This window comes from Rhinolophus ferrumequinum, chromosome X (genome assembly GCF_004115265.2).
Source record: "Rhinolophus ferrumequinum isolate MPI-CBG mRhiFer1 chromosome X, mRhiFer1_v1.p, whole genome shotgun sequence".
Lineage (NCBI taxonomy): Eukaryota > Metazoa > Chordata > Mammalia > Chiroptera > Rhinolophidae > Rhinolophus > Rhinolophus ferrumequinum.
The window spans coordinates 1,856,596-1,881,907 of record NC_046284.1 but is presented as its reverse complement, the minus strand read 5'-3'; the positions used below and the strand labels follow the sequence as shown (position 1 = coordinate 1,881,907).

General features: G+C 49.3%; 3 protein-coding genes across 5 annotated transcripts; 1 reads left to right on the top strand and 2 right to left on the bottom strand.

The window, feature by feature from the left end:
* The first annotated feature begins 10,310 nt into the window (after positions 1-10,310).
* Positions 10,311-17,607, top strand: FOXO4 (forkhead box O4). Of its 3 annotated transcripts, none has more exons than XM_033113669.1 (4): positions 10,558-11,442; positions 14,832-15,536; positions 15,685-15,891; positions 16,188-17,607. In XM_033113669.1, the coding sequence occupies exons 1-4, from the start codon at positions 10,990-10,992 to the stop codon at positions 16,266-16,268; spliced, it is 1,446 nt and encodes a 481-aa protein (XP_032969560.1). In that variant the 5' UTR covers positions 10,558-10,989; the 3' UTR covers positions 16,269-17,607. The 3 variants fall into 3 exon arrangements, with proteins under 3 accessions (XP_032969557.1, XP_032969560.1, XP_032969562.1); XM_033113671.1 differs by having other exon boundaries at positions 10,559-11,442; positions 14,832-15,131; positions 15,372-15,891; positions 16,188-16,328; XM_033113666.1 differs by having other exon boundaries at positions 10,311-11,442; positions 14,832-15,891.
* On the bottom strand, positions 17,207-19,830 carry CXHXorf65 (chromosome X CXorf65 homolog). The gene is made up of 6 exons (XM_033110725.1): positions 19,806-19,830; positions 19,619-19,705; positions 19,278-19,412; positions 18,890-18,958; positions 18,368-18,477; positions 17,207-17,338 (listed from the first exon to the last, which is right to left on the bottom strand). Exons 1-6 carry the CDS (start codon positions 19,828-19,830, stop codon positions 17,207-17,209), a joined length of 558 nt encoding a protein of 185 aa, XP_032966616.1.
* Positions 19,831-20,367: 537 nt separating this feature from the next.
* IL2RG (interleukin 2 receptor subunit gamma) lies at positions 20,368-23,967 on the bottom strand. The gene is made up of 8 exons (XM_033109412.1): positions 23,788-23,967; positions 23,416-23,569; positions 23,006-23,190; positions 22,681-22,820; positions 22,126-22,288; positions 21,484-21,580; positions 21,161-21,230; positions 20,368-20,811 (listed from the first exon to the last, which is right to left on the bottom strand). The coding sequence occupies exons 1-8, from the start codon at positions 23,900-23,902 to the stop codon at positions 20,626-20,628; spliced, it is 1,110 nt and encodes a 369-aa protein (XP_032965303.1). The 5' UTR covers positions 23,903-23,967; the 3' UTR covers positions 20,368-20,625.
* Between the last annotated feature and the right edge of the window lie 1,345 nt (positions 23,968-25,312).

The following is a 25,312-nucleotide window of genomic DNA, read 5'->3' as shown; positions in this document are numbered from 1 at the left end:
TTGTGGTTCCTGCCCAAAAACAAGGAGGTAATGGGGAAAAAGGGGGAAATAAACAAAGTAGCCTTCCTTTTCCTCTGAAGCAAGAAGGAAATATGGGTGATAATATAGAGAAATATTCAGGTGAAAAAGAAAGAAGTAGAGGGTTATGCTTTGCCCCCAAAATATGAAGTAAGCTCATCTGAGACTCTATCACGGGTTCCATAATATCACAGGTTCCATTCTCGGTTTGATGGAGTAAACTCTCAATAGATAACAACTAACAACTGTAAACACTGGACAAAATGCACGTGCGCACACACACACACACACACACACACACACACACACACCCCTACCTGAAAGCTCCAGAAAGTGAACGAAAGCAGGAGGGTATTAGAGGGAGGTTGGGACTTGGAATTCAGGATCATTACAGGGTAAGTTTCCCATTTTTATGGCTTTAGCCTGCGGGCAGGCTGCAGTCACTAGCCACACCACTAAAACTGTATTAGGAAACCCTAATCTTTTTAGCCTGAAGAACTAGAGGGCAGGGCCTGGAGCAACCACAGTCTCTAGAAAGTGAGGGGATATCTCAGAAAGAGATCCTGAGAAAAGGAGCCCTAAATTATTTCTATAAATTCTTCCCAAGCCTTCTCCTGAACCACACATGCATCGGGCACATGCAAATCAGCTTCCATCTAAGACTGAAAGAATGGAACTGAGATTTGAACTGTTACCCATCACAGACAAGGCAGAGTTTTCAGTTTTAATCTAACCAAGTTAATTGCCCACTGAAACAAATACCTCCACACTCTGCAGAGCAATATAATAGGATCCAAAGTTTCCACAACAATGTCCAGGAAACCCTCCAAAATTATTCTGTATGTGAAGAGTCAGGAAAATGTGACCCATTCTCAAGCGGAAAGACGATGAAGGGAGGCCTACCCTGAGATGACGATGATGCTCAATGAGGAGAGAAAAACACCCCAGGGATGAATGAAATGATAGGAAACCTCAGCAGAGAAATGGAAAATATAACAAAGAACTAAAGGGAAATTCTAGAACTGAAAAACACAATATCTGAAATTTTTAAATAACAGAGAAAAGAGTCAATGAACTCGAATATATAGCAATAAAAAGTACCCAATCTGAAAAAGAGGGAGAGAGGATTGCACACAATGAACAGAGCCTCACAGACCTGTGGGACAATATTAGAGGTCTAAAATAGGTGTAAATTGAGTCCCTGAAGGGGGAGGAGAATGGGGTCGGAAACATCATTGGAAGAAATAATGGCTGAACACTTCCCGAATGTGGTGCAAGGCATACATTTCAGACTCAAGCTCAGCAAAGCCCAAACAGGATAAATATGAAGAAAACTGCACCTATGTGTATTACAGTCAAATTGCTGAGAACCAAAGATCAAGAGAAAATCCTGAAAGCAGCAAGAACAAAGCAACACATTACAAATAATGATTCAAATAGCAATGGACTTTTCCCAGAAACTATGCTAGAAGACAGCAGAAAAACATCTCCAAATTGCTGGGGAAATAATCACTGTCAACCCAGAATCCTACGTTCAATAAAAATATTCTTTAAGAACGAAGGCAAAATAAAGATGTTTTCAGATAAAAGAGGGTCTCTCTCTCATGCTCATAAGCCTTTATTCATGCTGTTCCCTCTGTCTGGAACAGTCTGTCCCCCAGTCTTCAGCTTGCTAACTCCTATTCATCCTTCACATCTAAGCTTACATGCCACTTCCTCCTGGAAGCCTTCCTGATCCCCACAAGTCTAAGTTAGATGCCCCTCTTTTATTGCCTATTGCCCCCTCCTTGATTTGAGGGGGGCAATTGCCCCACCTATTGCCCCCCTCCCTGATTTCCCCAACCTTAGGATTTATCGGGCTGTATGAAATTGCTTGTTTGATTGCTTGTAAAATTTACAAGAGTATATGCTGCATGAAGGCAAGCATTTCATTTTTCTTATTGGTGTATTTACAGTGCCTGGCATATAATAGGCACTCAATATTTACTGAATGGAGGAAAGAATTCTGACTCCAACGTGTTTTCTTCTCTCTACTGCAGCAGGCTGTCATCAGGGAGATGGACATCTTGACACTGCTGTAAGATTCACCACTACTGTACTCTCTTAAGCTGTAAGGAGAAATCTGTTTTCTGAAACACTGCAGCTTTCATTGAACTATCATTTTCCTGTGATTACATGGCTAATTACTGTTTGGGGACAATCTACTTAACAGAGATCCTTGGCAATTAATGCTGTGAAAATCCTCATTTTAATACTTCAAGGTAAATGGCTAGCAATATGGAAATGATTAAACTATGGTACAGCCAACTGATAGAATGTTAGGCAGGCACTAAAATTATATTTATGAACCTGTGTGTCCATTTAAAAACATGCTTTCATGTTAAGTGGGGGGAAAATATAAAATTAAACACATAGTGTGATTACAACAATTTTTTGTTGGTTTTTGTGGTTTTTTTTTTTAATCTATGTAGAAGGAAAAAATAATACTGGAAAGAAATGGAGCAAGATATTAACCGTAGTTTTCAGTGGGTGATGGAACTAGGAGTACTTTTAATTTTTTTTCTGTATTTTACAATTTTTCTTTAATAAGCATGCATCTCTCCTATAGTGGGCAGTGGAGACTTTCTTTTTTAAAGGTTTAAAATAGAAGGTCTCAGCGTAGGTAGGACTCCCCTGGTACACCAGAACCATAATCACAAGTAGCACCGGACTGTATTTAAGTCTCTTTTCTCTTTAAGTTATATCTTAATGGCCTGATACCGCTTATGGATTAACTGAGTACATGACTTTGTTGAAGGATGCTGTAAGAATGACCTCAGGAAAATAAGGGGATCAGCAGTGGAAACTGCCAGAGGCGGAGGGAGAAAGAGACTAAGCAGAGAGATCAGACAAAGTAAACATTAAAGAACAGGAAATGGGAGGGGGAGGGAAAGACAAGACGATAGGTGGTATACTTTCAGACAGAGGCGCCCATATGTAAAAGAGGAGCTAGTCATGGATTTTAAGAACGGGCATAGCTAGCATATTTTTCATGTGATTTTATTATTGTCTGTATTAAGTGTGTCTTTGTGCCTCGTGCCTATTTCTCCTAGGGGGCGGGTTGTGTATTTCTTCAGCTCTCATGCGCTGTCATATCTGCCTGATGCTGCCAGAGAAGATCAAGTGGACACTAGAGCTGGACAATGTGGAGCCTACTCGGGGAGCCAGTTGCATAACCACGTGCCTATCTATGTGAGTTATAGATTTAGCAGGCTATGTGGGACAATGAGGAACCTTCGGAGTGATAAAGGGGATTTGGATGGGGATTCAAGCGTCCCAGAGGCATTAATGGTAAACAAGAAAGCAGATAAGTTTTCTTTGGGTTTAAACCCCATTTATGACACACAACTGGACTAACTGAACAATGCTGGCTCGTAGCCAAGACCATGTTCATAAGATGCGTATACTATTCTGTTGACTCTGTGTACTACCTCTGTCTCCTTGAAGCTTTTACTGGGCCAGTGGGATGACTGAGAGGGGATTTTAGTTTCTTAAATGTCAAGTGAGGGTGTTGGGATTAGAAATGAATTTCGACACGGTCTGGTTTGAGTACAGTCATTTCCCAGAAAGACAGGCTTTCCAGCAACCTTGTTTTTTCCGTATGACAATCCATCTTTTAACCCTTCGGGAATCCAGGAACAAGGAGACTTAACCTTTAAAAGAAGGACATGTAAAAGGACCAATACAAGATCTTAGCGTCATCTATTGTCTTTAGAGGGTGGGGACAATTGTCTTAGAGCTCCTGATGTCATTTGTAGTATAAAAGACTGTGGCTTCCATTACCCTATGCTAGAGTCTTGCACCATCCAACACAGGAGCCACTAGCCACATGTGACCAAATTTTAACTCATTTAATTGAAATGAAATGAAAACTTCAGCTCCTCAGTTGCCTGGACACATTTCAAATGCTCAATAGGCACGTGTGGTTAGTGACTACGGTACTGGACAGTGCAGATATGGAACGTTTAAATCAGCACAGAAAGTTCTATTGGATAGCACTGTAAATTTAGGATGGTTACCTGGGACAAGCATCTCTGTGTCTGCCTGTAAAGTGACTTATGGTTTCTTACTTCAGGTTGTCTCTTTGCATTAATGTGCTCAGAGTGATACCGGAGAAGCTGAAGCAGTTAAGCAGACTTATTAGCCCTCTGGCCTCCCCTGCCCCACATGCACAGATAAGAATTCTCCTTTAGGGAAAGGCTAAATAAAATGTGGTGTATTCATTAAATGGAATGGAATGCAGCAGTTAAAGGGAATGAACTAGATATATCAATAAGGATAGATCTCAACAACATTTTTGTGTGAAAAAAAGCCAGTTGCTGCATGTAATCATTTACTGCACACAAAACAACACTACATTTTTCCTATGTAAGACTATTTTTTAAAAAAGGTCTGGAAGAACACATACCAAACTCATGACCATGGTAACTTCAGGGACGGGGCCGGGGGGGGGGGGGGGGGGGGGGCAGGGGAGCGGGGGGAAGGTAAGTGGGATAAGGGACCAATGGGACTTTCAGCTTTTTTGGCCATGTTCTCAATTTGTAAAGGAAAATATAGTCACATGTTACATGTGTAATTACAATTATTAAAACAGGACTCAAGTTTATATACACAATATGACTATAAATATGAAAAATTATGGTGGTGGAAAAATAAGGGAAGGCCACAAAATCCTGATGATAGTTGTGTTAAGATGGTGGGATTGTGGATAACTATTTTGTTTGATTTCTCTGTTTTTGAAAGCGTTTTTGTTTTGTGGCTATAATGTTAATATAATAAAAATTTTTAAATAACAAATGAATCACCTTTATGCAGCTGACATAGTATTATCAGTATGAGGTGTAGTTAAGAGGCAGTTCGCTCTGGAATATAATTAGCGCCAGAAGTAACGGCTCAACATCATTTCTGTAAAAATTTTTAATGGTCCTTGGTGACAGTCTCCAAAATTCAATTTTTCACTATAAAACCCCATTCTGCAGCTAATTCCTACTGGCAAGCACCCTGGGACCCTACAGTTCCTAAAACCAGACGTTCCATTGGAATATTTACAAGACTTCTCTTCCGATGCCCAGGCCACCTGACTGCTTATGGGCTTTGAAAGTTGTTCAGATCAAAAATCCCTCCTCTGTGGTGTGGAACTCAGATCCAAAGGCCATTTGCTTCCTAGGGGAAATGTGGCTTCACCTGCACCCTACCTCCACGGGGATATGAGGTAAACTTCCACGCAGGCAACCATGCTGGTCAGGCTTCTCAACTTTCAAGCCAGAATATTAACCCTGTCACCCAACCACCTGTTCGTCTGGCTTCCAAAACATATGGCTCCCGCCTCAGTCAACAACAGAGCTTACCGACACTTCTGGCCTTCATGAGACAGTAAGTGCAGTCAGCCTCTGAGGTCCTGTCAAAAGCCTGGCTGTGAGAAGACATATTTATGCAATATATTGTAAGGGACGTTCTATCCACCCACTCCTTTAGGTGGCATTTTAAGTTGTGTCTTCAGATCAAGTCAGAACACCAGAAGGTTACGTGCCTGCGCCATATTAACTCTGCCCCTGCAGAATGCTTTAATGTTACACCCTTGGCTTTCGGCCAGGGTTGTTACAAGAAAGTAATATGAAAATCTCTTCTGTGTGCGTGAGGAGGCTGTTACTGAGGACACTGTCCCTCATGTTAATCCCACAGAGAGACTTCTTATGGAATTTGGTGCCAGCAATGGACCATTAGGTAGCTGTTAAAAATTATAATTCTGGAAGACTAAATATGAAAATGTGTTTATGATATGTTCATTGAAAAAACAGAACACAAAATGGCATATAGACTCTAATTGCAGCCATGGAAAATTATTTGTGTCTGTGGACGAGGACTGAAAGCTGACAGGGAAAGATGAAAAGTGTATGAGGGCAACGGGATTCGAAATGTTTTGTTTTTTTCAGACAGTTTTGTTTGCTAAAGCCCAGTCTTTTCAACTGGGGTTAAAAGGAATTTCGTGACAGGAAAATCTGTCTCTCTTGAGGAATTGCTGTGTATCTTTCTTTCTGTTAACAAGAATTGTGGATTTTACTCTGCTCCCCCTTTCCTCTGCCTGCCCCAAAAGGTGAATTTAGTTCCCTCTTCCTTTCCATGCCTCTGATGTTCTATTTCTATAATCTTATGAGATTTGTACTCTTTTTTTTTTTTTTTTAAAGTGCCTCTAATCCCTTCTAGAAAGAGGCAAAACATAAAGCATTTTCCCCCGTTTAAAAGTTATACACAGTCATAGTAAGTTGGAAAACTATAAGAAGGTTAAAAGAACAAAAGATAACCACTATTAGCACTTTTTGGCATTTCTCCCTATCTTTTTGCAGTGTGTTTTAAACAAGATTATGAGCATTTGCCCTTTTTATGTAATTTTCAGATATGTTTTCATGTATTGGAAACTTTCTGGTAAATACCACGCCAGGAGGACTTGCATACCAGCATCCAATTTATGTGGGTGTGAAGTGAACGCTCCAGGCTGCCTAAGGCGTAAAGGGCAATCTGGGGTCTTGTACCCCACATGGAAGACCACAGGAGACAGGGTTTTAGAGCTAGCACAGACTTAGAGACCATCTACCACTACATTCTCACTTTACAACCGAAGCCACCAAAGCCGGAGGAGGTGACCTGACTTGTGTAGGCTCTGGAGTCACACTGCCTCGATTTGTCACTCTGCCCCTACCACTTAGTAACTCTGGATCTTAGGCAGGTCCCTTCACAGCCTCTCTAAGTTGCGTGTTCCTACGTGAAAGGAAAACAGTAACAGCACTTAGCTTGCATACTTATTGTGTGGAATCAATCAGATGATGATTCGTGTAAAGCACTTAGCACAGTGCCTAACACAAAAGAAAACCTCAAGAAATGTTACTTATTAATACTAGTGTAATTTTATCTTTATGCAACCAGTCAGTGACAGCTAGGGCAAGAACTCAGATCTCCTGACTCAATCTAATGCCTTTTTCACTGCATCGGACTGACTTCCAGGGTCCGGGAAGGACTGAATGTTGCACTGAACTTCCTGGTGGTGCCAACTCAGATATACTTGAGACTAAGCCTGCCGACTTCAGTCTGGGCTGCACTTGACGTGAAAGCACCTAGCCTGGGGTCTGGAAAATTGTAAGCTCATAAGGAATGTTTACTAACTGAAAAGATGTTTTAAAACAACAACTGGGTTGGGAGGGTGCTACTGGCTTCGAAGAGAAGGACTAGAAATCTTTCACAGAAACATGGAAGGAAGGACTTAGGGAAGAAGGCGACTAAAAATACGTATGTTTAGGCACGTCTGTGAAGATCCGCGACAAGTACAGCAGGTGCTTTCTGAGACTCCTTGAACTTTTTCATTGCTCTGTTTGTTAACCTTCACATCTTTCCCTGTAGTTATTAGCAAAAATCCTATGCAAACCCTAGGTGGGGGTGGGTAGGGGGAGTGTGTGTTTTTCAGAGCTGGGCAGGGAAGGAAAGAAGTGGGGAAATGTCTGTCTTGATTCAAATTAATAAAGCCGGTTTGGCAGCAGGCTTGGGGGGGGGGTGGCACCCAGGTAGAAGAGTGGGTGGTGGCAATGAAAGTGGCCAGAAGAACCAAAGCCCTTCAGGAGGAAAAAAACAAGTGGTGAGTGGGGAGCCAGTTGAGACCATCAAGTCTGGGATCGCAACTGGGAGAAAGGCCTGTGCCCCCCATACCTGCCCTATGTGTTCATCATTTATGCCTACAGCGGGTTTCCAGGGGCTTCCTGCTAGACCTCTCTACTGACCAGGCTCTCTTCTATTTTCTGAAGCGACCCTGTGAACTCTGTCTCTTGACTAATGTATGTTCTAACACTCCGACGGTAATAAGATGAATCACCCTGACCTCTCGAGGTGCATGCTTTAAACACGTGCCGTTTCCACCCCTCCACCGGTCCTTTAGCTCACCCTCCTAAATCATCTGGTCCTGTGGTTCCTGGTCATTTTTCTCTGTCCGGGGTGATAAGGTATACTCTCATCTTAACAGTAAAATCTCAATAAGCATTTGTTGATTGCAGAGTTTATAATCTACTTGGGGAGACCAATATGCCCTCATGCAATGAAAAGCTATGTAATCACAAGCACAAAATTAAAGAATACAAACTAAGTTCACAGAGGTTCAGGAGATGCCGAGTAGATAAGTGATCTCTCAGGTCAGACTAGTAGGGGAAAGTTTCCAAGAGCATATAAGTTTTGAGCACTGAATTGGAAATTTAAGGAGGTGATGGACATGAGTTGGTGGAAAGGTGGACCTTTTCAAACAAATGCACAAAGGGAGACAATGCAAGATATGAGTCAAGCCAGGACAGGTGCCTGCCCCACCCACCCTGCCCTTTCCCTGTCTCAGAGGCTCTGTGTGAACTGCCACCACACCTGTTCAGTTAGCAGAGAGCCCCCTGTGACCTCGTACCCACCAGGTCTCTTCTCTATCAAAGTCACCATTCACACAGCACTTACCAGGTACTGCAGGCTGTGCTGCGGGAGGAAGAGGCGCTCGCAGGAAATGGCTGCCTGGCATTGTGAACAACTGCATGTCGTCTCTCTAGTCTGGACCTCAGATAGGAGGAGTACATGGTCCACGACAGATGGAGGACACATCCTGTTGGAGTAGAAGGAGACAGGAATATGAAGAAGCAACGTGGTCATGTTACTGTGAGCAGACTAGTATCACTTTGAAGGCCCAACGTGCTGCCGCCTGTGCTGCCGCGTTGTATGGAAAGCCTTCCTGACAGGAGGAAGGCCTGCTCACCACAGAGCGACACAGCAAATGGTGTAGCACCAGGCGCTCTACAGACACGTGAAATTACAGACCCACCCCCAGGAGCTTGCCGTCTACCAGGAAAATTGGGACTGGATAGGCAGAACATACACATCATACATTTCTTAAAAAGCTGTCAAATGTACAAGTGCAATGTCATTCAACTCCTGATCCCATTCATTCAACCAACATTCACTGAATATCTTCGATGTGATCCCAAGTTGACAAAAGCAGAAAAGGGGACGGTGTTTCCAAGAAATCATGTGAAATTCTGACTTGTTGGAACTTAGTGTGCCCAGTGAAAGATGAAGCAAGAAAGGTGGGAAGTGGCCCGACTCTGAAGAGACCTGCGTGCCTTGCTAGGGAGGTTGAACTTTAGCACATAGACAATGGGGGAAATCAAAGGAAGTTTTAAGTAGGGAAACTGTGTGATCACATGGCCGTGAAAATGATCCCAGTTCTGCCTCCTAGCTGTGTGACTTTGGGCAAGTCACTACATCTCTTAGCATTAGTGTCTTTGTCTACAAAGTGGGGTTAATGGTCGTCCCCATCTCACAGGGTTGATTTGAGGAGTAAGTGAGCTTGTGTGTAGGTAAGGCAACGGGCACAGCGTCTGGCACATAATAGGCGCTCCGTACATTTTAGCTGTTATTACCAGGAAGGTTTCTCAGAAAGGTAACTTTCTTGGTAGCACCAAACATACAGTGCAGCGGGGGGTAAAGACTGATGGCAGGAGGTCCGATTAAGATGACACTGAAATTTAATCCGGTGACAAATCAGATCCTGAAAAGGGATTTGGATGTGGGAAGCTAGGGAGAAGAAAAGGTGAGGGGGGTCTAGCTAGGGAGATTGGGTAGATCAGGGTAGACCCATTTAGCAAATTCAGACCTAAGGGTAGCCAGCCGATAGGGGTGTGGGTGCAGAAACACATCGATGAGTTCAGTTTGGGACTTGTTGAATGAGAAAGGCAACGCGAAACGGGAGCCTGGAGGACATCAGTATTAAGGGAGAGATCAGAAGAGCCAGAGGAGAAAACTGATTGGTCAGCGGCCACAGAGTCAGTGTAACTGCTTCTGGGGGATGGAGAGAGGTGGGGGTACACTATCATCAGCTAACCTTTGGTTTATGTTAGGCAAGCCCGCCACCCAACTCCCCAACATGCTTACAGCCTGTTTTCTCGTCAGTTCTTTGCTTCTTGCTTCTCGGTTTTCTGCCTCTTGTAGAGACCGCGTTGTTGTTTGTTGTTTTGTTTTCCTTTTGCCCTCTCTTAACTGAAAGAGGGAAAGTTCTAGCATCTCTCAACACGATCACCTAGGATACCCCGAATATCAGGGAAGGGGGTGGGAAGGGGGTCAAGAGAGGGGTGGAGAGGGGATGGGAAAGACCACGAAGCAGGACGGGAAATGTAGTCCTCAAGCGTGAGCGGGATGGCACGACTGAAGAACTCGGTTTCCCAACTGGCTCTCCAGGCGCGTGCGCAGATGGCTGCCCCGGCGAGTGGTAAACAGAGACGCCAGGCGGGGGCTGTAGCTCGGAGCAAAACAAAAGGGAAACCCGGGGGGGCGGGGGGTGGGGGGGTTTGGTAGGGGAATTGGTGCGGGAATAGGAGAGGCTGGGGCCGCGGGGACGTGGACCTTCTTAAGAGTGGAGGGAAGGGAAGAGGCGGAGGAGGGGGAGTCAGGGGAGGGGCAAGTGACGCGGGGGAGCGGGGCGTGGGGGAGGGCAGCGATCGGGGTGGAGGAAATTTGGGAGGAGTGTCCGGGGGGCAGAAACTTAAAAGGGGGAGGGAACTGCGGCGAAGGAGACGTTCGGGGATGCGAGCGCAATGTATGAGGGGCTGTGGTGCCTCAGGTTTAAAAGAGCAGGAAGCTGAGTGAGAGAGGTCGGAGGAAAAGTGTCTTCGCTAGGCGGAGGTTACAGGTGGTGTCTCGGCAAGTGCTGGGAGGCTGGAGGCTGGAGGCGCGGAGAGGATCGGAGAGCTGTGTGGAGGGGACAGCTTAGGGGCTAGCGTCCTGCGGCGAGGACGAAGTTGGACTTTCTGAGGACTGGCGGGAATGTGCCTCCCGGCTCTGGGTGCTTCCCCCCTGGGGGGAGGCATCGTGAGGGTCTGTGGCAGGCTCCTCTGAGCGCTGGGCGGCTGAGGTCCACCTCCACGTATGGATCCAGGGAATGAGAATTCAGCCACACAGGCTGCCGTGATCGTGCACCTCGATCCCGACTTCGCACCCCAGAGCCGTCCCCGCTCCTGCACCTGGCCCCTTCCGCGACCAGAGCTTGCTTCCCAGCCGTCCGAGCCGCCCGAGGTGGAGCCAGGTCTGGGAGAGAAGGTACACACGGAGGGGCGCTCAGAGCCAACCCTGTTGCCCTCCCGGCTCCCAGAGCCGGCAGGGGGCCCCCAGCCGGGGATCCTGGGGGCCGTAACAGGTCCTCGGAAGGGAGGCTCCCGCCGGAATGCCTGGGGCAATCAGTCATATGCAGAGCTCATCAGCCAGGCCATTGAAAGCGCCCCGGAGAAGCGACTGACACTCGCCCAGATCTACGAGTGGATGGTCCGCACTGTGCCCTACTTCAAGGACAAGGGTGACAGCAACAGCTCAGCAGGATGGAAGGTAACTCCGACCCCCTCACCTCCACCCCAGTACCCTCTGCCTCGGGCCCCCAGCCTCATTACTGCCATTGGGGGGGGCCCTTTTACACCCACCCTCACCCCAGAGATCCACCTTCCATGGTCAATTAGGCAAACTTTTACTTAGGACATAGTATGTGCCACGCTCAGTGCTTGATGCTGGACGATCACAGATGAATAAGACACTGTCCTTGCCCTGGAGAAAATTGAATTCCCTGCTCACTGCTCAACACTCCAGGCACAAGTGTTGGCTTGGGCTGCCCCAAACACTTATTCCCACAGAGAAGTCTTTATCCTCTGTGCTGTGTGGATTCTCCGAAGAGTGCAGCCTTCCCTCCTCCCCCACCCTCCCACCCCAACACCTCTTCTCCCGTTCCTGTGGGATGACTTGGACTCCCTGCTTGTCCCCCAATACCTCAAGGTAGAGGTTCTGTCCCAAAACTCCTCTACCCAAGAAGAGGGAGTGGAGTTGGCAAAAGGTAAGAAGAGTGCTGATATTCAGGGGGTAACGTAGCTGATCTTACGCACTAAGAAAAAAGGGGCTGTGAGCTGATACCTGCCTCAGTTTACCCTATAATGCCAAGCAACTCCCCCTGGTAAGGGGCTCTCCAGTTTTGGGGGGAGAGCTGTCATTTACTGTTAAGGAATATTAATCATGGGGAAAAAAAGGCAGAGGGTTCTGACTTCAGAGCGCAGAGAAGAAAGTGAGCTAAGGAGCTCGCTAGGTGCTCTGAAAACTTGTCTTGAGAACTATGGGGCTCTAATCACGAAACTGCGGAGCTTCAACCCCTATTAATGTCTTGTACGACCATAGGTGGTGAGATCAGCGCGCCCTTAAGGAAGTACACAGGGTTGAATGAGCAGTCTCCCCCAGGTATAAGAGGTCGAGGGGTCCGATCTGCTGGGTGGCCGGGAAACAGGACAGCTGATGGAGACCCCTGGCACTATTTCTGGGTAGACTGCCACGCCACAGTCTCAGCTCATAAAGAGCTCCCCTCCTTGGTCCCAGCCTACACAGCTGTTTTTCTTTTCCTTTAGGTTCATTTTCCAGGGTAGAAGGAATAACCATGAGTTGGTAGTTATGCTGTGGGAGTAGTTCCTCCTTATAATTTACACTTATACGGGGCTTTTCAGTTTACAAAGTGGATTTTTAGTTTTTTTTATTCTATTAGTCTTCACAGCAATTCTGAGATTCCACATGTTGCATATTAGGAAAGTAAGGTATAGAAAGGTTAGGAAACTTGCCTAATGTCATTAGAATGAGGACTTGAAGTCAGGCCTAACTTTAAATCATATGCTATTGCTGTTTGTCCATGCTGCAACTTCTCTTCACTGGAGTGATGACAAAGCCAGTCAGACTGAGCCTGGGGCCTCTAAGACCCCCCACCCCACTCCAAGGGGGAACCCTCACGCCTGAACTGGCTTACCTGATGATGTACCAAGGTAACTGCCACCCCACCAGGGGGCGGCACCCACTTAGAACAAGAAAGCTTAGTTCAGTGGCTTGGGGAGCAATTAGCAGTCACCCCCTTGCAACAGGTAAGAATTATGGGCTCCTAGGAAGCTGACCTCTCCAGGTAGGTGGCTGTACCATGTATAGTTCTAAGACTTAAAGACTGGACGAAGAGCTGGGCCTCATGGCTACTGAGTAGTAGGGAAAGGAATGGGCCTTCTCAGTAGACCCAGAGTTAGAGGATGAAAAGACGGGCGATCATGGTGCGGAAAGTCACTGTGGTTCTCAGTTACTAAGATCCCAGGCTGAATGGACAAGTGTGGTTCCTTGAAGGAACTAAGAATGTTAACGTAGCCGACTAGCTGAAGTGCCATTACTGCAGGGTCCCCAGGAGGTGGGATTCTGGAGCTAGAGAGCCTTGGAATGAGAATCTACTTAAGCATCTTTCTCCGGGCAAAGGGTGTCCTTATCTAGAGCACCAGTGGGAAGAACGTGAAGTGATTTGTGACTGTCCATAGCCTCAGCCTCCTGGTTGCTCCAAGCCCTTCTGGGCTCCTGAGTTTCTAAACACTAAAGAGCTCCATGTGGGAGGTCAAATGCCCCTAAGGTTGGAGATCCTGTGCACAAATTCCTGAGGCGAAGTGGGGAAAGGAGGTAGAGAAAGAGAAGGGAGTTGTTTTTTTTTTTTTTTTTGGCGGGGGGTGGACACAAAAGGGTGGCTTAACCAGCCTGGGGCAATCATTAGACATAAGTTGCTCTGGGGGCTTAAGAATCTGGCAATCTCCACTCCTGGGGCCCCTGGGGAAAAAAACTTATCTCTAGCAAAATATCAGCAGCAAGGGAGGAAGAGAACACATAGCTTCTATTACCCAAGGCACTTGAGAGCCAGCAGTCTCCAGGGGAGCCTTGCCACCACCCGGGAGCCACCCACCAATCAGGCAAGCGGGAGCCTGAGTATGTACTGGGAGCTTGGCACTCTGAGGGGGCACTGCTGGGGGGGTGCCTGACTGGACGGCATAATCCGTGTCCTGGGCGCATACACTTGATGCGACTAAATCTGTGAAACTAAACCACACAGTGGAGATAGGGGAAAATTGTGCGGAACAGATTTAAAATAGTGCACAAGACACTTGACTGCAAAAGCCAAGCAGGCACTTTATAAAAGAGAGGAGACTTAAGCTCCGTCTGGATAAAGCAGTAGAATTTAGAGAGGGGAGCTTCTTCCCAGGACAAGAAGGGAGGGAGGAAGGGAGGGAAGAATGTGCCTTGTGTATCCGAGGGCCTGTGAGAGGCCTTTCCTGAATGTAGTTGAGGGTGTATGTCCTCGAATTGGGAGAAATCAGAAAACAAGGAATCCTCGAATTCTCTGGAAAGTGGGGGCCCAAATGCCTTGTGAGGAGTTGAGTGCCAGCTGTGCCCAGGTCCCAGCCCCTCAACCTGTTCAGAGAACTGGCTTGGGACAGGGTGGTTCAGTCCTGGGCTGGTGTTGCGCCACTGTCCCTGAGCCTGCACTCTGGGAAAGGTGTGGAACTATGGAAGGCTCCTTCCCATCTGAGCCTCGTTCTTGCTAAACCCGAAGCACATCTCCCTGATGCCCCCAGACAGCCCCTCAGACACTTGGGAGGAGCTCAGCGCGGTGAGCTCTTCGCAGGTGGGTGCCCTGCCTCCTCCAATGGATCATTACGCCAGTAGTCACTCCGTGCCCCTGTTCGGCACAGGGGAAGGCCAAGGCGGGACCATGTGTGGTCCTCTCCCCCATCCACCCCTACCTTTGCCGGGTTTACCTTGCATTTGACTAGCTTTGACTCTCCAGGAACGCCCCTGCTGGGTCCCAGCTTCCTTTCCTACCAGACTGCGCCATGAGGCCCCTCCCCCACACACACCTAATGTCCCTCTCCTGCTGCCTTTGTCGTCTCCAGAACTCCATCCGCCATAACTTGTCCCTGCACAGCAAGTTCATCAAGGTCCACAACGAGGCCACCGGCAAGAGCTCTTGGTGGATGCTGAACCCCGAGGGAGGCAAGAGTGGCAAGGCGCCCCGCCGCCGGGCAGCCTCCATGGATAACAGCAGCAAGCTGCTCCGGGGCCGCAGCAGGGCTCCCAAGAAGAAGCCAGCTGTGCTGCCAGCTCCGCCTGAAGCTGCCACTTCGAAGAGCCCTGTTGGCCCCTTTGCCAAGTGGTCAGGCAGCCCTGGCTCTCGAAACCGCGAGGAAGCCGAGGTGTGGACCACCTTCCGTCCACGAAGCAGTTCAAATGCTAGCACTGTCAGCACCCGGCTCTCCCCCATGAGGCCTGAGTCTGAGGTGCTGGCAGAGGAGGAAATGGCAGCCTCAGTCAGCAGCTATGCAGGGGGTGTCCCTCCCACCGTAAAGGAAGGTCTGGAGCTGTTAGATGGGCTCAACCTCGCATCTCCTCACTCCCTTCTATCTCAGAGCAGTCTCTCTGGCTTCTCTTTGCAGCATCCTGGGCTTCCGGGCCCCTTACACACCTACAGCACCTCCCTCTTCAGCCCAGCAGAGGGGTCCCTGTCAGCAGGCGAAGGGTGCTTCTCCAGCTCCCAATCTCTGGAGGCCCTGCTCACCTCTGATACACCACCACCCCCTGCTGATGTCCTCATGACCCAGGTAGACCCCATTCTGTCCCAGGCTCCCACGCTGCTGCTGCTGGGGGGCGTGCCTTCCTCCAGTAAGCTCGCCACAGGAGGCGGCCTATATCCCAAGCCCCCAGAGGCTCCAGGCCCCAGCAGTCTGGTTCCCTCCCTTTCTATGCTAGCACCACCTCCACTCATGGCGGATGCTCCCCTTGCCAAGAGCCTGGGGGATCCTATGCTCACACCCCCTACTGATGCTACAAGCCAAGACAAAATGCCTCAGGATCTCGATCTCGACATGTATCTGGAGAACCTGGAGTGTGACATGGATAACATCATCAGTGACCTCATGGATGGGGGTGAGGGACTGGACTTCAACTTCGAGCCAGGTATGGCATCCCTAATCGCAGGAGCATCTCAGAACCTCCACCCATTCCTGGGTGTCCAGCTAGTTGAGCAAGGGGGAGACTTAGAACAAGGGGCAGGTAGAGCTGCTGGGGAATTGGCGGGGAGGGTGTCCCAGTAGAGTGGCTGAGCTTCCAGATGGGCCCATCCCTTCGAGATGGCACAGGAGAGTTGGGGGGAAGGGCTGTCTCTGTTTTCCTTCAGTGTTGACCATGATGGTGGAAAGTGGGCATGCCCCAGATGAGCCTTTTACCTTGTCCTCCATTTCTTTTTCCCACAGATCCCTGAGCCATGGCTAGAAGCTTTGTCCCCTGCTTCAGAGGTGGAGCCAGGCGTGCCCATATCCACTCTTTACCCTTGACCCCTCCCCGGGAATTTGGTACCCTGCTTTAGAGCTAGGGTGGGGTTTACTCACACAGGTGTTGAGGAAATTATAAAGATAAAGCTGCCCCATATGGGAACTGTGGAGGGAGGGAAAGGGGTTGGGAAAGGGAGGGAGTTTATTCTCACTGTGCCAATTAGGGGGTAAGGCCCCCTCTTGGGAGCCATCCTTGGCTCTCCTCATTCCCACCCCTAAGTTTTGTAGCAGGGGCGAGCAGTGCTGTTGGAAATGTGAAGTCACCAGTGGCCTTACCCTGCCTTTGGGGGCAGGATTTTTTGTAGCATCTTATCTGAGCTGGTCCAGGCTAGGTTGAGCCTGGGGGTTTTATGCAGTGGTCCCTAAGGCCAGTGGGGGGGAGTGGGGACCTGGAAGGGCCAAGGTCTGAGCCCTGGAGTGGCTCACCAGGCCAAATCACCCTTGGAAGGCTGCACATAACAGAAAGGCTTTTTATAAACTTTTAAAGAAATATAAACACAAATATAGAGATTTTTAACCGTGGCAAGGTGCTAGTGATGGGGACAACACTTTTTTCTTTCTGAAGACTTTTGTCATAGTCACATGATGCAAACACTACAGATATTACTGGGGGAAGCATGGGGGTGCGGGATACACAGGTGCTGAGCTAGGAAAGGCGCTCCCACGCGCACCGGGTCTAGGACAAGGCCCACGCGCAGAACTAGCTTCATTTCCCTCAGGAAAAAGCTAAGCCAGGCCTCCACATTCTGTCACCTTGTGCCTAGGAGTGTGTGGTGTTGGGGTTCAGCCACACTCTCGCATCACTCCTTGTGAGTTGGTGCTATGGTGGGAGAGTGCATTGAACACCAGGCATTACTTTGTGGCCTGGGAAGGGGGTGGGAGTGGGAAGAGAGGGAGGGAAGGATTTAGGGTGGTAAAGTCAGGCACAGAGACCTCCCTGTTCAAGGCCCCTGACAGCTGTCCCTGCCCTTCTTCCTCTTGCCAGACTCCAGGGGTTGTGTGGAAGTGTGTGTGGTGGCAGGCAGGGGGAGGGGTAGAACAGGGAAGGGGTACTGGGGAGCTTGGCTGATGGTCTGGGAAACAAGCAGGGATGAAGGGGAATGTGGATCAGGTTTACTAGCACCTGCCAGGGAGGCCATCTGGGGCTCCTCCACCCCAGCCCCCAAAGCAGCCCCTCCCTTTCCCCTTGCATTGTCTCCTCCCCCCTCGCCCGCCCCTGCTGTGGGTTCCCATCATTTCCTGTGTTAGCGCCTGGCCTACCCTGATTGTATCATGTGCTAGATTGGAGTAGGGAAGTGTGTCAAATCAATAAATGAATAAATCCAATAAATGCCTATACCCAGCTCTGGTTTCTGCTGCCTTACTGCCCACCTCGGACAGGGGGAGGGAGGGGAAAAGGGAAAGAGTTGGCGGGAGGGACTCCCCAGAGGAAGAGATGTGGGGGGTGGGGGAATTTCTGCTGGGTGAGGTGGCGGGGTATGAGGGAAAAGGACCATGGGCCACCTAGCCCCAGCAGAATAGGCGGGCTGTCATAGCCCCCACCAAGGGGAGGTATTCTGGTTGGAAAAGCCCCCACCCCCCCTACTCTGTCCAGCTGACCCTCAAAGGCTCATTGTACTAGACTTCCCAGTCTTCCTTCACCCAACCCATGTGCCGGCCCCAGCCCTCCCCTGCCCACCCTCGAAGCCTCCTCGGTGCCATACTGGGAGAAGGAGGCTTTCTTGAAAAAGGAACTCACATTAAATTCCATGGATTTCAGACCTAGTAGTGCTGCTTTCACTTGGTTACTTTTTATTTACTCTTTGTCTGTCCCTCTTACCGAGAAAGTCCGCTCTGGTCTTGTGGAACGGACCCTTGCCAGTGGCCCTGTCTTCACCTGATTTGGACTGTAAAAGGAATGGGTCAGTAAGACGAACAGGTCTGTGCAAGGAAGCTTTGTACAAAGTAGGGCCAAAGGTGAGACCAAAGGGGGGAAGGCGAGTCTTGAGCATGGATGTTGGATTTGGAAAGGAAATGCGTCCCTGAGGACCCGAAGGGAGGAGTCTCTGGTTGGCTGGTGGGGGAAGGGGGTGCTGGGGCAGACCAGATTTGGGGAGTCTTACTGGAAGTTTCATGGAGGATTCAGCTGAAGCGACCTTCTGGGCAGCTTCTTGCATTTTGAGCGTTTTCAGTCGACTCTTTTCCAGCATGTCACATTGTGAGCGCAAGGCATCTAGAAAGCAGGAAAAGGTACCCACACCTCTGACGACTGGAGATCTTACCTACCCAGTGCCATACCTCCTATCACTCAAATGGTTACTTGGAGCAAGCGGGCCTAAACTTAGGCTGAGGAGTGGTCTGAGGATGCCTAAGCTCTAAGAGAAAAGGGTGAAGGAGAAGATGGACATAATGGGGTGCTGAGAGGGAGATAGACCTCGAAGATGGCTCAGAAGTGGGGGGAAAGTGAGTGACACGTGCACGCTCCACCTGGTTGGAGCTAAACTCCCTCCTAAAGTGGACCTAGACCCTATTCCCCTTTCCCTAGGACTCTGTGATCCTACTGGTTGTATTGCAGCAGTCCCTCTCTAAATACTCCATCACCAGCTACGTACAGCAGTGTCCATGTTCTCCATCATGCTGCTTACCAATCAGCTCGGGTGTTGGAGTCTTCAGGAGTGGCACGAAAGCTAGGTAAGCATTCTGAAGTCGGGTTCCTGTGAACAGAGCAGTGTGCTATCCCCAGCCCGTCACCCAGTCTCCACCCTTCCAAAGCCCAAGATTTCAGGATCCCAACACTCAACACTACCTTGAGCTGGTGTACCTTATTTCTTCCCCACTGGGTCCGCCTCTAAGGTCAGGTGGGAGGCATGGTATATGTGAACCTAGCCCATTGTCACTGAGGCAGTGCCCCTTCTTAGGCTGACTAGACATGGTCAGTTGGATCTGGTTGGGGGTGCCCTGTTTTAAGGACAAAGTCCATAACCCATCCTGAGGGCCTTGCTCTATGTCTGGGGAGTGCTTCCAAGCCTCTACCTGGTGATCCACGCTTCACCCTACAAATGTAGTAGGTGTTTCGAGCTGTAAGGAATTTGATGGCATATTCTCCAGGGGGCTTCATCAGGAAAAACAACTTCATTGTCCCCGATTCATCACACAAATCGATGGTGTCTGGAGGGAGGCCACAGGGTAAGTAATCGGAACAGGTAAGGAAGGAGAGCAGGAGCGAAAGGGGCCAGTGATCCTATCCAGAACGGGGTGGAGGAAGTTGTCGGGATTCAAGGAGCTCTCTTCTTGCCAGCAGGAGGGTTTGGGGGCTAGAGATGACCCTACTACTTCTGACCCTTGGCCATTATTCCCCTCCCCAAATTCCTCACCTGTTTTAGGCAACCCCACTTTATTGCGGATGTAATACAGCAACTGGAAGACACAGCAATTCATATTGATCAGAAACTGCTGATTATCTGAGGAGAGATGGGACGAGGCATGTGGTCCTTCTCTAGTTATGCTGTCCCTGTGATCTACACTGCCCTCAAATTTTCCCAGTTCTGTGATGCCCCTCACCTCCATGTTTGATGTAGGCGAACATGCTCTCAGATGTCACTCTCCAGACATGTTGAGGGGACGGGGGCAGGGAATGGGTCCAAGGGGTTGGGGGACTGGAGAAGCAGATGGATCACATTACCTGAGGGGGTCCAGACTGAGCAGACAGGAGAGAGCTGTTGGTAGTAGTGGACAGCCAACGCCCCTAGAGGTGGGGCCTGAGGCTGCAGTTGAGGGATTATGAGGTCAGAGGTGGTATGAGTGACAGAAGGTGGAGTAAGGATAAGGAGAGAAGAACCTGGGTGAGGTCTGTAAAGGATTTGCTGAGAATGGGGGAAACATGGTGAATCTAACTCTGAACTTGACCCCAGAAGGAGTGCAGGACACCTAGAGAAAAGTAAGTTTCTGGAACAGTAAGAACTCTTTTTTAGTTAATTTGTAGTATTACTACTTCCACAGCAGGAGTCTGTGTAGTCCACAGCTACTCCTTTTGCTACCCTGGGCACCATGCCCCCCACCATTACTGTACCCCACGTTCCCCTTGCTCCCCACCCCAACAACAGACATTCTTGATGATTATGAACAGAAACTTTATTTCTCATTGATTTGGGAACAATTGAAGGATGGATGGAAAGAGGGAGGGAGAAACATACACAGGTCAAAGGGGCAATTCTCAAGGAGGAGGTACTGAATGAGGGGGCAGTTATAGGGGGCACACAATTCAAAACCAGCCGCAGGGGGCAAGGCGAGCATTGGACCCCAGCTAGTGGGACGAGGGGGAGTTAGTACAGTTTAGGGTTTAGGGCTACAGGACCCTGGGGTTCTGTCAGGGTATCAGGGTTCAGGTCTCAGGTTTCAGGGTATAACATGGGGGAGCCCAGTAGGGGCTACGCTGGCTGCTGGGGGAACCCTCAGGCCCTTCTCCTGGAGCCCCTCCTTTGGGGGGAATCTCACTGACGTGGCAGAACCGTTCGCTGTAGTCTGACTGCAGGCTCTCCGCCAATCCCTTAGACACACCACTCCAGGCCTACAGACAGATATCTCCAGGTCAGGGGTCAATTAGGGACAGGAAGTAAAAGACCCCAGCTCTGTGCCAAGGGACCTCTCACGACAACATCTGTACCACTGTGATCACAGGAGGAACACAGACTCACGGGCCCCCAATACTACTGTTTCCATCTGCCTCACCCAATCTATAATCAGTTCTTTTGTGTGTCTCTCTCCGTCTAGCCCATCCCCCAGTTGGTCGGCCACATCCTGACAGTTAGGGCAGGTCCCCCTCTCCTCCCCTCCCCTCTGCCCCCATACTCTGTCCATCTTGCTGACAGGCGGTCAGCAGTTGACAGACTGCAGTGCACTTAGGACCATGTTCTCACCGAAAAGTTCCCGTGGTATTCAGTAACCAGATCTTCTAGGTTCTTCAGGGTAGGAATTCGGGGCATTGTCCTAGGTGGGGGGACAAAGAGGGAGCAGCAGCACATTGGTGACGCTCTTTTATGACCCGTCTGCCCACTCCCCCATATTGAAGAAAAAGGTTCCATGTGCTCTGTGCTTGCAGCTTCCTTCCACCACCACGCCCACCTGGGTGACCCCTCATTCCTTACTGTCCTGCCCTCTGCTTCTGGAGACCCTGTAATAACTGTCCTCTACTATTCCCAGCCACTCCCACCTCATTTTCCTAGGCTTCTGGAAGCCTTACCGTTCCAGCCAGCAGTACACACAGATGAGACTAATGACAAGTCCCATGGAACCAAGGGGGATGAAGACGGCCTTCAGTGCAAACAACAGCAGGGTCTCTATGGAGAAGGGGCAAGGAAGAGGGCACCAACATTTGCCGCACCCCTATGACATGCCAACATTGGTGGAGCCCCAATTTGGTGCCAGGCACTGTGCTAAACACTTTCCGTATACTTAATCCTCACAACTCCTGGGGTGGGGGAACCAATTAGTATCTCCATTCGATAGATGAGGAAATACAGTCAAAAAGTTAGTGATGCTCCCAAGATCAGAGACAGTAGGTGGCAGAGGCAGGTTTAAACCCAAGATCTGGTTGGTTCCAAAGCCCCTCTATCTGCAGGCTGCCAGGGAGTGCTGTAGGGGTAGCTTATACATTCTGTCTCACCTTTGAGCACTCCTTGGTCTCCTTCTCAGTCCAGCCCCCTACTCCAGCAATACAGCGACTCACCCCACCCCTACACAGAAGAACCCTGCTTCTTAGGGGTTGGGGTTGACCAGTGAGGGGACATGGGCCACCAAGTTTGGGAGCTTAGGGGTAGGGAAGTAGAGCCAAAGACAGTGGTGTTAGAAAGGTTGGGGTGCTGGGCTCATGGGCCCCCTTTACCGTTTGAAGTATGGTTGCCCCATTTGATCGGGCGGCTCCATTTACTCCACAGCTGAGAGCTTCCACAGAGTGGGTTATAGCGGCTCCGAACACGGAACGTGTAGCATTTCTGCCCATCCACACTAGGCAGGGTGAAGCTCGGCCTGTGATCTACTAATTGTTCCTTGGGGAGAAAGAGGGTGAGGGAAAGATGGGTGTCCATGAAAGAAGGGAGAATTAAAACTGCTGTCCCACCCCCACATCTTCTGCTTCTTTCCACTCCCTCCTTCCTCTCTTGACTACTCAAGCCATACTGCTTCCTTCACTAACTAGAGTCTGATGCCTCTCTCCAGATCCCCTGGAAGGCTTCCTTTTGTTTTCTTGCCTGTCTGGCGTAGGGAAACCTTAATGAAAACTCACTGGTGACAACAGAGAAAGGGACTTGGAAGAGGGCAGAGGGTGGGCAGGGAAACTGGAAGGTAGACAACAGGAGCTTGGGGTCAGGCCCTCCGGTTTGGCTGATTGAATCCTTAATCCCCCCTTGCTTGGCCTCAGCTGCTGTCCCCAGTCACTCACAGTCCAGCTGTGGTCCCGGTCACTCTGGTACTGCACCAGGTACTCCAAACAGTGGTCCAAGTCTCTGTTGCTCCAGCTCAGCTCCAGCTGGGACTCACTGAGGTTGCGAAGCGTTAGGTTCTCTGGAGCCCGGGGGATCACTGGAGACATGTGTGTGCATGTGTGCTCATTGTCCTGGAGGAAGTGCTCTGATCCCTCCTCCCTTCTCTACCCCGACCTCACCTCCTCCTTTCTGCCCAAGCAGCCTTCGGTAAAAGAACACCGCTCTGTATATACTCCCCTGCCCCACAATATCCCTGGGCCCTTGAGCCCCTTTCCAAATTACCCAGATCCTGAAGTTTCAGCTTCTTTGTGGCCTGCCTGCTAGGTTGCCATGGGTCCTGGAGCCGGACAACAAATGTTTCATAGAGATGGATCTCCTCTTTTTGCAACCAACAGCCAGAAGTGATGTCTGAAGAGAACAGATAGTGGCCACACTCCTGGACTTTGTCATAGTCGGAGTTCTTGTACCTAGAGAAGGGTCGGAAGGAAGAGGAACGGTGGGGTGAGCTTGGGTACTGCACACATCCCCAGCCCAGCCTCACATCCTCTGAACTGATGAGTTATAACTTATCCCACGAGGAAACTGGGGAGCCTGGGATGCTGGCTACCCTCTTTCTGGGTCCCCATGCAGTCTCTTACATCCAGCCCACCTCCTCTTCCTCCCCTGTGCTATCCCCTCTTCCCTTCTCATACCAATAGAACAGAGTCAGGTTGGTGGGCTGAGGCTGAGAGCTGCTGTTCCAAGTGCAATTCATGTACTCGATATTGAACACAAAACACTGAACCTCTGGGAGAGGCGGGGTGGAAACAGTGAGGTTCCCAGGAGGTGTAGAGGTCAGGAAGAAATCTAGGTTGGCAAGAAAATGGAGTGGGGGAGGGGAAGAGAAGAAATGATGGTCAGAAGAAGAAGCAGTGTGAAGCAGGGAGCCCTTCCCCAGCCTCCCCACAGTACTCTTAAACTCTGTCTGCATCCTTGTCATATCCAGTGGCAGGTTCCAGATTTCTGGAATGGCCCCTTCCCACAGCCTCCCTTCTCACCAACCCGTCCCGTCCCAGGTTTCCCACCAGCTGTGATGTCTTCATTCCCACTGGGTGTGAGGACCGCTGGGGTCAGCCCCACCCCCAGCAGAGGCAGTTGCAGGAATAAGAGGGATCCGAGAGGCAATGGTGGCTTCAACATGGTGCTCGCTCTTCGTTCCCTGGGTGTACTGTCTCAGGAACCCGGGCCCCTCACCCACTGCCCACACATTTCCTTCTGTCATAGCTTCCGGTGGAAAGAACCTTAGAAACCAGGGCTTTACAGTGGGTGTGGCAAATGTGTACTACGACACAGGTCAAGTCTTCTGGGAGATTAGGTGTTAATCTAATCTTCGGGTATAACACCACCCCTCTGCGAAGTGTTGTTAAGTAGGTTGGGTACACAATATTGTCACAGACTCCAGAATCCTTAGGCTACCTATGTCCTGAGAAGGATCTGATCACCACCACCACCACCACTACCACCACCATTCCCAACCACCTTCTCATCAAAATCATTGTATCTCAGGTAGCGGAGGGTCTGAACCTCTTCCCCATCCTGTGCTATGATCCTTCCTTGCCTCAGGCATCCTGAAACCTCTGTCAAAGCTGTACTGTCTTGGCTGGATGCAAAATACAGTCTTGACTCCTGTGGGCTCATGTCTTTCCTCTGACCTAATGCACACCAGAACATCCACTCTTAGCTCCTGCCTGTGCTGGGTCCCCGTTGAGACTGGTGGGTGAGGAGGTGTGACTTAGAAGTAGATTCTAGAAATGGAGGAACAACAATAGTAGCTTCAAACTCCTCATCCTCCCCTAGATCTGCTCCCCCCACCGCCATCTCCCTTGATGGTATCATCACCCTCTCAGTCACCCAGACAGGAAATCTCAAAGTCATCTCCAATTCCTCCCTCTCTCTCACCCTGAGAATCCAATCAGCTCTGCTTCTTCTGTGGTGTTTCCCCCAGCAGCGTCCTCTTTTCCATGACCACAGCCACTGCGCTAAATCAGCCTCTCATTCCCGCTAGTCCAGATTCTTACTAGAACCCACTAACTGGCCTCCCTTTCTAAAGGCCCCCTGCTCTCTCATCCATTTTCCATCCTGTTGCCAGGTTTATCTTCCCCAAAACACAGAGCTGATTGGAGAGACTATTGACAAAAGTTGTTTATTCAGGAAACATTTGTTGAGCCTTTAATATGTGACAGGCACTGTGCTTATGTTCATCACTAACCCCTGGCTAATTTTCTGCAGCTTAAAATTCCTCAGGGTTAGCTCAAATGCTAACGCCTCCAAGCAGAATGTTTACTCTCCTAAATCAGAATTAATTTGTCTCCCCATTGTTCTTCAATAGCATTTTGCTATTGTTATTTGTATTCATTATTTGCTAGTTTTATTATTTTTATTTATGGTTATTTGTTACTTTTATTATAACACTGTGTCTTCTCTCTAAAAGGCAATACCATCATCCAAAGAATATTGGCTCAAGAGTCAAGAAAAAATCCTAGTCTCAGCTCTGTTACTCAGTGGCTGTATAACACCGGTGAGTGAACTTCGACTCTGAAAATCAGCCTA

Excerpts from the sequence above, each read along its gene's own strand:
- CXHXorf65 (XM_033110725.1), bottom strand. The coding sequence starts at position 19,830 with ATGTTCGCCTACATCAAACATGGAG. Across the intron at positions 18,478-18,889 it reads TCCAACACCCGAGCTGATTG|ATGCCTTGCGCTCACAATGT; the intron begins GTAAGCAGCATG and ends CCTGCTTTCTAG. Across the intron at positions 17,339-18,367 it reads AATCCTCCATGAAACTTCCA|ACCATCAGCCAAGCTCCCCA; the intron begins GTAAGACTCCCC and ends CTTGTTTCCCAG.
- FOXO4 (XM_033113666.1), top strand. The coding sequence starts at position 10,990 with ATGGATCCAGGGAATGAGAATTCAGCCACACAGGCTGCCGTGATCGTG. Across the intron at positions 11,443-14,831 it reads ACAGCTCAGCAGGATGGAAG|AACTCCATCCGCCATAACTT; the intron begins GTAACTCCGACC and ends TGTCGTCTCCAG.
- IL2RG (XM_033109412.1), bottom strand. The coding sequence starts at position 23,902 with ATGTTGAAGCCACCATTGCCTCTCGGATCCCTCTTATTCCTGCAACTG. Across the intron at positions 23,191-23,415 it reads AACCTGACTCTGTTCTATTG|GTACAAGAACTCCGACTATG; the intron begins GTATGAGAAGGG and ends ACCCTTCTCTAG. Across the intron at positions 21,581-22,125 it reads GGGCAACCATACTTCAAACG|AGACCCTGCTGTTGTTTGCA; the intron begins GTAAAGGGGGCC and ends CCTTCTCCATAG.